Source organism: Platichthys flesus, chromosome 2 (genome assembly GCF_949316205.1).
Source record: "Platichthys flesus chromosome 2, fPlaFle2.1, whole genome shotgun sequence".
Lineage (NCBI taxonomy): Eukaryota > Metazoa > Chordata > Actinopteri > Pleuronectiformes > Pleuronectidae > Platichthys > Platichthys flesus.
This window is the reverse complement of record NC_084946.1, coordinates 11,131,580-11,145,540: the sequence shown is the minus strand read 5'-3', so window position 1 is coordinate 11,145,540 and position 13,961 is coordinate 11,131,580. Positions and strand designations below refer to the sequence as shown.

General features: G+C 40.0%; 1 protein-coding gene across 1 annotated transcript in view; it reads left to right on the top strand.

The window, feature by feature from the left end:
- loxl2a (lysyl oxidase-like 2a) overlaps positions 1-13,961 on the top strand; it is a 30,184-nt gene that overhangs the window by 4,282 nt on the left and 11,941 nt on the right. The window contains exons 3-5 of the mRNA XM_062398200.1: positions 360-535; positions 9,735-9,943; positions 13,061-13,277. Coding sequence (XP_062254184.1) covers positions 360-535; positions 9,735-9,943; positions 13,061-13,277 — 602 coding nt within the window. The remainder of the gene's footprint in view (positions 1-359; positions 536-9,734; positions 9,944-13,060; positions 13,278-13,961) is intronic.

Sequence of the window (13,961 nt, the reverse complement as noted above, 5' to 3'; positions counted from 1 at the left end):
GTAATATAAAATACACAAGCACAGAATGTCACATTTTATTCTCACCCTGTGTTTTTGTCTGCATCTGTGTGATTGCCTGTTCGAAAGTAGGATTACGTAAAAACAACTCAACCGATTTCCTATAAAGTTTGTGTAGGACATGACTCAAGGAAGAATCCAGTAAATTCTGACAGGGGGTGGATCTAGGAATGAATTTCATTGCTTATTTTAGTTAAAAGTTCAAAGATTATAAGACAAACCCCTCACATTTACTATAAGAATAAACATCCTCAAAACTCTGTTGAGTCTTCTACAGAAACCCTTCATCTTCATCAGAGTACGTGTCATTTCACATATAACTCTGCTCCTCTTCGCCCTAGGCCGTATCTGGCTCGACAACGTGCACTGCACTGGTGGAGAGAAGAGTCTGGCTCAGTGTGAGTCCAACGGCTTTGGAGTGTCTGACTGCAAACATTCGGAGGATGTCGGGGTGGTGTGCAACCAAAAGCGCATTCCAGGCTACAAGTTCATCCGGAACCAGGCCCATGGTGACGAGGTGGGTTCGCATTGAGCAACACACTTGTGTCTAAACAATCAAACCTGCACGTGTAGGTCCATGTCACACTCATCTAACACCTGGGTGGGATCACTTCCAGCCAGCTACTACCTACATTCACACAGGGTTCAAGTACACACATGAAACCTGAACAGATGTTCGCAATAAAAAAAGAGGACAGGCTCGGGATGAAAGAAATTCTTTATCATAGTGCACCATTCCAAAGGGCTTCAAGTACAATGTACTCTTCAAATCCTGCCAAATTTCCAGACTGAATATGTCTGTTGTCTTGTCTAACTACAAGTTAATTTCATACCAGTGGTTACTTTTATCAGACCTCACAATTCAAACTTGACTGTCTTGGCCTGTTTAGACTAGCAATGTCCAATTACAACTAAGTAGCATCAATGGAACAGTAACTCACAAGCTGTAACACAAATATACAAATTCGGTTTATGTGACCAAACAATATATAAAACTTACTGTAGGTGTGACTTGTTGTTTATATGTACACTGCATAAAAACAAACGTGTCTGTGTTAGAAGCATTGATACAATTTAGAATGAGTGTGGAAATATTCCATATATATATATACTATCCATTTGCTCCATTCAACTTATGGTGCTGGGAGAATGTTTACTAATTTGAGGTATTTTTTTTGTTTTTTATAAATTGTAATTTAAATATTTTTGTTTTTATCATTGTTAAAGAATATTTTACGCAAGAGCCAGGTCGGACGTATCGACAATATTCTTATACTGCTAGTGCTCTGGTAATACAGTTTATTGGCAAGGTAACCTTATTTTGTTAGTTAAGCAGCTAAAAAGTCACAACTGACAGTTATGTAGGCATATTTATTTACTTACATTAGTGTCTCCATATGATCTAGTATATTTGCAATTTATTTCAACGTGGTGAACACTTCTTGTAAAGTTCTTATTAACCAAAGTTAATGAGAACTTATGAATAGCTGTTGAAACCGTTTCCAGGATTTTATGATCTTTACTATGAAATGGATACAACCAGTAACGAAAATGTCCTTATGGATATTAAATCAGTCTGTCTGGAGAAGACGTGCAGGTAGTCACATCTGCATTGACATCAGGCCGGTGACGTCATCCACTAGTCAGCGAATAACATTGAGCTGTCCACACCACCATTTCCACTGATGACTTTGCCAGGCTGGTATTCGTCTATCACCGGCCCTCGGCGAACCCCCGGCCCACTCTGCATCCATGACTCAGAGAGGAGGAAGACCATCCTGTCTCAGAACGCCTCTGTGCCGGATGGAAAGTCGGCGTGGGTCTGTGACTGTGAGACAGAGAGAGAAAGGAGGATAGTTGCATTCCTTCAGCTCGTCTGAGAACAAGTCATTGGAAACACACTGCCACAGAGGGCCTCTCTATTAAAACCAGACTGACACTGATGAAGCAACATTTCTTTGGCAGCTAACAAAACAGTTGATGTTAATTTTTTTGATGCTTTGGTTTTACAGTTTTATTTATACTAGATGTAGGGTGGTAGGTTCTGCTGAATGACCCATCTCTCTACAACAGCCAGAACTGTGACTGTGTTTTTACTGGATTCATTTTAGACGACAAGCCCAAGGAGTTCACCTGAAATACTTGTGTAACTTTCTAGCTGAGTCATGGCAATGAAAGCACCACTGAGACCTTTTCAGGATTTTTATTTTCCAGGCCATGTCCATAAGCAGCACCCTCTTGTTCCTTATATATCGAGTGTATTTAGGGTCTCTGGGGAGTTACTTCACTTCAATCACCCACCCTTTAAATATTTCCATGGTCTGGTTGAAGCCATTCACCTTTAACCATGCATGGGCTGACGTCAGCGGGTGGCTCCGTTCCTACAATCTGTTTATTCACAGCATGAATCGAGATGCTGTCCTGAACCTGAAAAGTTAACACCCTAACCATGAGTGTACTATAGTCTAAGTAACGGTAAAAAGTGAAAGAGTGAAGCAGTCAGTGTCTTCATGAGTGTGTTAAACGTTCAGAAAACGTCATCCCAAAATTTTACTTGTATTGTCAGTGATTTGTTAAATAATTTATCAATTATGTCGATAAAATTGGAATTGCAATTTGAATTAAACGTAAAGTAGGTATTCTTTAAGTATTTCTGGCTTAAAACATAGCTTCAAACTGTTATTATCTTGTTTTTGTGAGGGATACATCATGAGACAATTTCACAGTGTATGGGAATGAGTGAAGATAAGACCATAACAACTTATTCTGGCAAGTTGAGCTTTGACCACAAATGATAGTCTGCTGAAAACATCAGTCTGTCATTAATGAAAACAGCAGCTTCCGCTGGCACAACTTGCACGTCTCAGATTGTAGCCGAGTCAATCAAGGATGTGTTGTATGGGCACGACTAAAACAGTCGTAGGGCGTTAGCAGAAAAACAAAGTCATATTGCTGAAAGTGTTTTTCTCACACAGTCCAAATCCGAGCGGTCTTTTAACCTCCGTAGTGTCCATGCATATCTCAGTCTGCTACTGATCTGACCAGATTCCTCCTGCTCTCACCATGACAACCTGTCTGTGCTGGTTACAGAACTTACATTCCTCCGTGACTGAATCATTTCCATGGACAATCTCGACTATTTCATAAAGCTTCAATGCTTCAGCAAGACTGCCTGGAATCTATGTATTTCTACATGAATGAGAGTTTGTCTTTGGGAAAATTCAGCACAGTATTTATTATGTGTTTGTGCATGGCAGAGGCCTGAGTCTCTCAGTAAATAGGGAGACTTGTATTTGACATCAGAACCAGACACTGGGATGACAGGAAGCTTTGTTTATCCGTCAGCAGGGCCTGTTTAATGAACTCAGCTGTGTTGTGCTGCTGTTTATAACGGAACATCATGTCTCACGATGTTGAGAGGATCGCGGCTGGATACGTCTCCTTTATAAGAAGATGTCTGAAAGTTCAAGACTCTCGATGTTAGATGATTATGTGAGAGTATCCTGTGTCATTTGAGCATAATTATAGCTTCATGGTTAAGTTTGATTAGTGCTACGCCACCGTGTTTGTTACTGTGTGGCACTGCTGTGTACTTGTGTAATAGTTGCGTTTCACATTGTCCCCTGAAGAAGAGAGATTTACAGTTGGAACTCACATAAGCCCATTTGTGTCATGTTTTGTTTGTTTGTTCACAAAACAATGCAGGTTGTTCCATTAATGAATCGACGGCTGCTGCTTTCAGAACCTCGTACATCATTAGAAGCACGTGACAATGCTTGATGAGTTCATCTTCAGTCTTCCTCCTGAAGGCTCGAGAAAACCTCTGCACCAAAAGCAGCTGCAGTTGCGCGCCAGACCATTAAGCGTGTTTACTTCCACCAAACACTTGGATCTTAAATCAACACAAAAACGTCAGAAGCCACTTGGAACAACAGAATGCAGCGGTTAAAAGGCTTTTGATTCTTTGCAGGCCAAAGGCTGCACATCTCCTTGAGGCGCGACGGTGTCCCCTTACAAGAATTTCAGCGCCTCACATTCTGTGCTATACAGCAAAAAAAAAGAAACTGGAGACAAAGCGGTTTAGCCTCCTGCAGGATGTATGCGAGAGGCTCGCGAGGAGGAGTCTGATCGAAGGGAGAAAAGGTTGATGCGTGTCAGGAGGCAGGAGCCAGTTGCTCTCTCTTGTGGATAGAGAAGTAAACAGATCCGCCACATGTTCAACAGCTGGATCCCTCTATGGCCTCAGTCCTCCTCTCGGCTGCTCAGAGCAAAATGTCCTGACCCTTATTTTCAGTAGATGTGAATTATTGTATGAGCACTGCACATACTGTCTTCGTCAAGACTAAATAAAGATATGACACAAAAATAGATTTTCAGCTAGGCTAATGGTCCCCTGGCCCCATCTGAAATCTGATTGGCCCGTAAAGGGCCCCAGTGTTGTCAGTAGTTAATCACTATCTATGCGATCAGTAAGTATTACAATTTGTTAAGAATTTTTTGTTCTGTAAGCTTTTTTGAAGTACACAACTTGCCTAAACAAGGAACAATTTCCAAATCATGGATTGTGCATGGATATTGGACATATAATGGCCCCTTTATGGCCCCTAATTTAGAGAAACCCTAGATCCGCCACTACTCAGAGAGAAAAGCTACTATATCGTTGCTTTGTCAAATTTTTTTATTGTTGTGACATAAATTAAATTTCCTTCAACTTTTTGGAAAATATACTTTGGGATGTTCTTTAAGAGAGTTCATGACTGTCTGTGAAGTTACCACCAGCTAGCTTAGCATTGCATAAATACTGGTACAGCTAGTCTGGCTTTTTTCAACTTTAATATCTGTATTCAAGCATCTCTAAGGCTTATATTAACTCATTATATCATATGAATTGGATCCCTTAAGTGTAGAAACAGCAACTTGTGGTTTTATGGAGGTTTATGTTATGGATTATCAGCAGTGGGCTATTCATCTGGCAAACTCCCAGTGACAAGAGCCCAGGGAGGAACTGTCCTCCAACAAGAAAACATTGGGCAGATAAGCCTCTGTGAAACTCTGGTCAGGGATTTGTTAACCCTTGGATGGAGCCAGGCTGATTCTCTAGTTGTATTCTGAACTAACCCTCCCTTGGCAGTGGCTTCTTATTTAAAGGAAATACAGAGAGTGGTATTGATTTTCACATCAAAGGCTCAGCAAGAAAACAAATGTTAGAATATTTCAGATTCTGGAAATCATCACCTTCTATGATGCTTTAAACTTCTCTTGTTTGATTAATAATCGAATCAAGGTCATGCTGTTAATTTGCAGACATATTTCAGTCATGAAGTAATGATCATTAAATTAGTCTGAGTATGTGTCTAGTCTTCCTGTTGTAATGATTCTTTTTAATTTCTATGATGGGAGCAGCGCACTCTTATAGACATTCCAGATGTAAATCATCTCACACACACACCCGCACACACGCGCACCCACACACACGCACACACACACACGCACACACACAGCACTTCGTCAGTCAGGCAGACTGGGGGCCAGTGAGGTAGAAGTTAGGCTGTGAAAGTCATTTCAAAGAGGCTCACTGTGCTCTTGCTTTTCATCTAAACTGTGGCGTGATTATCATTCATCCCTGCCCAGCTTTGCAGGGTGGGGCGTCGAGCGGATGGGGGTCTGTGGTCACGTGTAGACAAACGTGCAGCCGGGCGGTAAAGCTGAGTAAAACGGAAAAGAAATGCTCAGTATTGGAAGCATTAGTCAGACACTGGCTAGACCACAGTCTAATGTTCACACATGTACATTGTGAGGGGGGGGGGGGGTTCCTGGTCAGAAAAACAAGTCTGCTTTCCTGTTGGAAAAGTGTCAGTAATGGTCAAAGCCGCCTATAATAAATAAAGAATGTTTTTCTTTTTTCTCAGACGCCACTCACAAACAAGAACAAGAATGACTGTATTTGAACAGGATACAAGTATTTGGATCAAATCCACAGAATGAATGAATCAGTGCAGTCGCACAGTGGTGAGAGTGACTGTTAGATGAGGAAACTTTGTAGAAATATCTAGGTGAGTTTTAACCTCAGGATGACCTGCAGAATGGAAAAGCCTGCATTCATTACAAATGAGTTTCTGTCCCTGCACTGATCCTGATGATAAACACGCAAATTCCCTATACTTACATAAATTGTTCACTATTTCAGAATGAATGGTCTGTATTTATATTAAGCTTTTCTAGTTTTCATGACTAGTTACAGTATAGATTTTGCCATGCACCCATTCATTTCATGTGCAGCACTTTCTCAAGCACACATCTAGATCCCTTCATGAGATGCTAAGCTAACCATCTTCTTGCTGTAACTTCCTAACAGATGCCAGAGTGATATCAATGTCCTCATCTAGCTCCCTGCAAGAAAGCCAAGAAGCACATCTCCCCCCGAAAAGATTTTCTTTCCATTGATTTCATGGTACATTTTTGAGAGTCCTCTTATTGGAAGGTCTAGATCTCCAAAGTGATATTATTAAAACTCTCAGTTTCTACTTATTGTAAAACAGCTTATGGCCTTCTTCGCTCTCTAGAAATAATTATCCCAGCATCGCCTTAAGAAAAAAAGTGTTTGGGCCTGGGCCAAACAGGATTTGGCTGGGTTTATGTCTGGCGGTTTGGATTTTGAGGGGAAACGCCTGCTGGACAGATCACAGCTGTGGGTATCTGTCTCTCATGCCTCACACGTTCACATGGCCGGTTTCCGCTGTCTGAGCCAAAAGCAACACGGGTCAGACCCTTCTCAGTGCCCCGTTTCACACTCACCTCTTACCCTCCCTGTCCTGTCTGGTATGTTAACCTTTCCACCAGCCTTCACCTGGAAGATAACAGAACTTTATTGTCACTGAACCAGTACAAGACAATGAAATTTTGTTGGAAGCTGACCAGTAGATGCCCATTAGGATAGAATAAAAGAATAGACATGCCATAAAACTAAAGACACTAGAGATATGAATAAGTAAAAAATGAGAAAATACTATATACACATTACGTACATACTTATACTGTAGTTTATCAATCATTTTATTATCTTCATGTTTGTTAAACTATAAGTAATAAACTGTAAATCATTTTGCTTTTATATTGAAGAAAAGTTAATCTGTGTATAAAAGTTTCAATTTTTTTTGTTCATTTCATCGTAATCAATAATCAATAATAATAATTAAGTTTTACCGGCCCCTTTTATATAAATATCATAATTTATATGGTTAATCCTTTTTTTATTTTTGATCTTAATATTACTCAATACGTATATTACTCATACTGTTTCATTACTTTTTTCTTTACAAATTTTTCTTCAATTTTTAATCATTGTCTAGAGAATTCCACAGTTTCATTCATTAAAGAGAAATACATGTCTGTTTTACACTAGTGCGCACATATGGTCCATTTAAATTAAACTTCATTAGATCTTCATCATTTGATATCAATGTGAACATCCTCTGAGGGTTTTCAGCTACTGGCTTTACAAATAACCAATAAGACTGTCAAGGCAACTACATCTTTAAGTTTCAAAACATGTGACTTGATAAACAGTCTGTAAGTATTAGGTTTTAAACTGAGAATACCAGATCCCCTGATCATGATCACATCTCCTCACCTTCAGTTACTGCAGGGCACTAATGGAAAACACTATGTCATGCTATTCGACCAGCAGGAATCTCCTCATGAACGAGTGGTTTCACCCGCTCTAACCGCTGCGGTCAGTGCGAGTACTGGGGTCACAGTAGAAACAGTCTGACTCAGTCATGGCTCCTCCTGCCGTCGTAAGTGTTCAGAGACCCTTGGACATTCTTTCAGGATGATGCCATCACAGGAAACCAGCCTCTGGGCAAGCCTGGAGAAATGCCTGAATGTTTTTTTTCTTGCAGAGTTAAAGTTCCTCCTGTTACAAAATTACAGAGATCAGCGTTGGCACAACACAAAGTAGCTCAGAGTTTGGGCTCTTTTTGGCGCCCACAGTGTAACCTCACACCCAGCCAGGAACCAACTGCAGCTCTGGGCTCAATGGCTCTCTTATTAGGTAGCTGGTTCCTTGTAAAGGCCTGGAGGTCAAAGGTTACCATTCCTTCCTGATTTAGGGGTCTTCAGGACACATGATGCTTACTATGTTTGATGACCCTCCGCCTGACCAACTGGCTTTACAGCCCTTTAGTTGCATTTGGACCACCCGCAGACACACTCCAGCTCCTCAAGGCTTCTTTCTTCAACCTCTCTTCATTTTACATGAGACATAATTGGATTCTGGTTTTATTTATAAACCCCCCCACCCGAAAGATGAGACCTGGGGAATTCACTGAACTGTTTCCAATTCTTGGTTCACTGTTGCATCAGTAAAAATAATGGCAATATACATTTCACCTCATATTTGAATATCCAGCAACGAGTATGAAAAAGTGATGAATTACCACTTATTTCTTTTAACTTTTTAGGATGCAGGTAACCAAAACACTACTAGCTGAGTTTGACTCAGTTTCTGTTGTGAAGTACACTGGTCAACAAACTCCCTACTGGCTCTTAAATGTCTTCTCCAAATCCTTCTGCAAAGATGGAGAAAAGGATGGAGAAAAAAATTCCAGACATTCATCTGCCCTGCTCGGGCCTCTCAACAACACTTAACAAGTTGAAACACAGATCTTATCATTCGATTTATCAACTTGACTTTGTGTATTTTGTAACACATGTGCAAAATGTTCCCGTTCCTAATAGTTGGAGTGGAATTTCTTTTCTTTTTTTTTTGCAGTAAAACTCCTGTATTTGACCAGACAGACATCTCCCTTTATTATTCATATAGTCTGTATAGTATTCACAAACACAAAGTAGTCATGGTGGTCTTTTAGAAAAATGTAACTGATGGATTTGAGTGAGTTAGTTAACGCAAACACCAAGTTAAATTTCAGTGTGTTGAAAGTAATGTTGCTCTGAAGGTTCTTGGAAACACGTTAGGGGGAATCACAGAAAACTCCTCGACTGGAACATGATATGCATGGGAGCATAGATATTTCTGCAGCTGGGAATATAAAGAATTTCCTTTGACTCCACTTGTTCTATTTGACATGTTTAGCATGAAAACAAATGTATCACTGGGGACATTACTGATGTAATGAAGCATGGTTCCAAGTAAAAGAACATGTTTTTTCTTGTTACAATCTATAGTCTCATATGATCCACCATCCATCTACCTACAAAGATTTCACAACACCATGAATCACTAAAACTCTGACCCACTGTCAAAGGCACCGATAAATGACTTATGTAACATCTTTTTAATTTGTAACTATTCATTTGCTTTTTAAATTGTCTTTAAATGCAATTATACTGACTTAATGTAAATGTTTGCAATTATTTTATGGCACTTAAAACAGCTTTGAATTGCTTTGTGTCTCAAATCACTCTAACATCCACATGTGTGCTTTCACTGAAAATGTTAACATGCTGATGTCAAGCAGGTGCATTGTTTACTATTTTATTCATAAAGGCTCCCTGAGGATCATGAAAGCCTTCTTAAGATTTAGTTTCACTCCATCTATTGAGTGACGCACACCGTCGAATGGTCTTTGTGTAGCACATTTGTCTCCATCCAGATGAACTCAAATCTACTTTCAGAGGCCACCTATGTTTATATTATCTATAATATCGGAGGCAGTGAGGCAGTGATGGAACATTTCCTCTGCTCCATGTTGCAGGGTTTGACGGTGCAAGTGGAGGACGTGAGGATCCGGGCCACATATTCCCAAAGGAAGAGGGTTCCCATCACCGAGGGCTTTCTCGAGGTGAAAGACGGCGGCAAGTGGAGACAGATCTGTAATGAAGAGTGGACGGAGATGAACAGCAGGGTCATCTGTGGCATGTATGGCTTCCCCGGGGAGAAACGCTTCAATAGCCGGCCCTACAAGTGAGTAATGGTGCACGGGCCAGCAGCAGGGTTTAAGTAAGGCCGTTGGATATAATGAAAGTCTTCACACGAGTGAAACACACACATTAAAATTAGTTTTATTTGCAGTTTAGGTAATGGGAATATACAGCAGTGTTACACAATAAATCCTTTTTAAATTCACAGTTGCGTAAAAAGCATGTTAACTTCTGAGGTTCGCCACACATTCCTTTTTGATACAAACAACTCTATATGTTAAAAATACAGCATTTCCTGGAGGTTCTTTTTAGGTCTTAGTCTTTTTAGGAGTGTTGCACCACACCGGACTGATGTTAGCAACCGGTGCATAACCAGGCTGTTTACAGAGGTCATCAGTCAACCCTTGATTCCACTTTCCACAAGGAGATGAAACAGACTTGGGCCTGGAGATTCTTGACAAGAAGCCAAACACAGCCTCAGGAAGTCTTAGAGGATGAAGGCTGGGCTTTGCTGGGACTCGACCTAACGCAGTACGCTGGAAAACAGTGGCTCTTTATTGGCTACGTCTAATACGTCTGAGGATCTGTGTGCCTGATCAGGATCGCTGGAAGCTACATCAGTCACAGAGTTTAATTTTAGAAATCTGAATTAGAGTCAGAAATACTTAAATGATGCCTGAGGGTAAATAGGATCACATTACAGTTGTTCCATTCTAAGAATAGAAAAAATTTGTAACAGCATAGAGAATGATAAGTAAAATAGTAATTAAAGGATAAAAAAGTATTCTATAGCGCAATTGGTAGGTTAAGCTTTATTTTAGTTTTGACTGGCCTCATAGCATACTACAAATTTGTTTAATTTTTAAAGCTTTTGCCAAGTTTAAAGAACTCGACAACCATCCTACACCAAACGATATCACAACACTGTATTAATATTAAATAATAGGCAATAGCTCCATTTATCAATCATTTAGGCCAAAGTTGGAAATACCTGCAATACGATTTGGAGAGAAAATAGTCTGCTCTATTATTTGCTGTGAGACGAAATCAACTAGATATACACACACAAACAGACGCACACTTACAGTATAAAGGAATGTGTAAAAGAAGTTGGATCAGGGACCGTATCAGTCGCGGTGTAAAGGTGCTCAGATTCAGTGTCACAGAATCTTTTTTTCTGGAACACTTCCAACAACTTCTTCAATTTTTTGTTTAGAAAACTAGTAAAGCTCAGATGTTATTCTTCCCGAAGCTGTCGACCTGTGTACTCAGTGTCTGCTATAACTCTGGCAGACATTCACCAGAGAAATATGTACACCCACGTAGAGTCTAGCCTTCTGCCACAACAGACAGCGACTGAGGGTCAAGACATATGAATGAAATCCTTTTGGCTGTTATTTGGCTGATATTTGTTTTGGTTCACTTGCTTCCTTAGTGTTGGCTATAGTTCAATATTGTCATATTGCTTTACGCAACTATTTCCTTAAAATGTCTGATGAAGTCTGTGGTTTTCAGATGTTTTGGTTTCTTTTCTCCACTGTGAATTTCCTGGTGAAGCCAGGGCAGCCACTTTAGCTGCATTAACAATATTGTCTCACGTTTTGTGTCATCTAAGGAGCTCCTCTGATTGGCAGCCAATGAAACTACTTTGAACGAATATAGGCTCATAACGATTGGCTGCCATTGGTCTGAGCACCTGCATCATCTAATTGTTTCCCTGGAAGTGAGGACATGTCAGTGAGCCATCATTCTTAAGTGTCACTGTCAATATGGAGCTCAGCACAAAGCCAGCCACTTCTTACAACACTTTGAGTCTCGTCACTTTTATCTCCTTACATTTGAACCGAAGTCCAAAACAAAAGAGAGTCTGACACCACATGAGAAAATAATCACATGAGCACATCTGGTGACTGCGTGAAGGAGAACAATGTGGTTCTTTCTTGGCTCCCTCAGGCTGACATATAAATCCTCTACGTCAAATATTTCTGAGAAGTAAACGTGGCGACCTGCCCTCTTAGAATACATAAATAGATGGTTTGATTTAAAGTGAATTTCACACTGGCCGTACATTTTTGTTTTCATATCCAAATCTGTATTTTTAGCACCTAAAACTAGTTCAACCACTCTCAAATCAAAACCAGTTCGACATCAGAAAGACATAAATTGACCCTATGAGTCAATGTGATTGTCATGTCTCTATTTTGGCCAAATGAAGGCAAAGAAGGTGACTTGGATTAAAATAGTTTTTATAGCTCTGGCAGACATGACCTCATCTGTTTTGATGAGAATCATATGCTTCATATCAGAAATGAACACTTGTGTTTTTGTTTATTCATATTTCATATTTCACAGATCTCAATCTGTCGTTGTATTCAAAGGGACTTGAAGCTTCACTGTGTTAACAGCATGTGGATAAGGCTGTAGAAGTGAAAGGCTGTAAATGTCGCTCATGCTGCTTTCATTACATGGTCAGCCTCTTCCAAGTCCCAGGCCTCTTCAATATCCACTGGTATTGCTTTCCTCAGTGACTTGAAGACTTTGGTTAAAGTCTGGGGTCGTGAGAATGGAAAGGTATTCTCACAATAATACCTCCATTGTGCTTCAGTATAAGATGGGCTTTGTTCAATCCAGCACGCAAATAAATCTTATAAAACAGCTGCTTAATATTTTAGTGAAGAGAAAGAACAATAAAACATTTTACGTGCTTTTGTATGTCAGAGGGAATCTGTTAAGGTTTAAGGTGGCAAACAGAAGCTGAGACATGTGTAGAGTTGACAAGAAGTAATTTAATGTAAAGACCAAGGGTTAGGTTATAAAGTGATATTGCTTGGGGCCTGACGAATATCAAAGGTGATCTATCAAACCAGGGGTTGAAGGAGCTCCAAAGTGGAACATGTGACGAGGAGATAGCATCAGACTAAATACTGACTGTGATGGATTGTGTTTCTGAAGGGAGATTCACGTCTGCAGGTTTTGGCATGAACTCATACCTATGAGAGGCAGACAAAAAATGACATTCTTCATGTGTTAATCTTAAAATATATGACATGCTTTCTGAAATGGATGGCATACACACGTAACCCTAACTAGTGTACAGTATAAACCATGTGTTGCAGTAACTGACTCTATGTTATCTCCCTGTCATTTTACGCCTCCTCAGATTATTGGCCAAGCGTCGTAAGAAGAACTACTGGGGTTTTTCTGTCAACTGCACAGGCAACGAGGCCAATCTGTCCGACTGTAAACTTGGCCGGGAGATCGAACTCAAGGGCAACAACTCCTGTGGACAGGGCATGCCGGTCGTGATCAGCTGTATCCCGGGACGTGCCTTCGCCTCCAGCATCAGCGTCGGCTTCAGCAAGGCCTACAGGGTGGAGGTAGGTCAGAGAACAACTGTCAACTGAAAGATATTAGCAAACTGTCTGACACCTAACAAGTCAGTTCATGATCCCATATGGCTGCAATCAGTCCCTGCAAATATGATCTAACTGGACGTACTGCAGATGCTTGCATTTGTTCCTAATTAGACTCTTTGGAAACATCCGATTCAAAATCAGTTTGATCTGCAAATTCATTGCGGTGCTAGATGATTACAAATCTCATAACAGGAAGTACAAAATCCTGTACATGTAAATACACAGTTCAATAATAACAACATAGTTCATTCTTATAAATCAAGTGTCAGTGGTGTCAAACATCTGGAAACATTTGAATGGATAAACATCTGTCAAAAATACAGTGAAATGATCAGTACTCCCTTGCTGTGTTGATTGTTTATTGCAGAGTTAGTACCATGGTGTCACTGTTTTATATCTGTATGCTGCAAAACAAGGAACAATGGTTATATAAACATAGTATAGAGTATAGTATATAGTATGTCCTCGAATGTAACTAAAGTGAATAAATCACTTTAATTCAAACTTTGATTTTAATGGTCTTTATTACCTGTTACTTGCGGTTGACATGTTTGCGTCACTCAGAAAGACTGCCAGTAAAACTACAGATAATATTGTTCAAACAAGAACTTAACCGTGGAAAATGTAAAATATGGAATCTTTAAC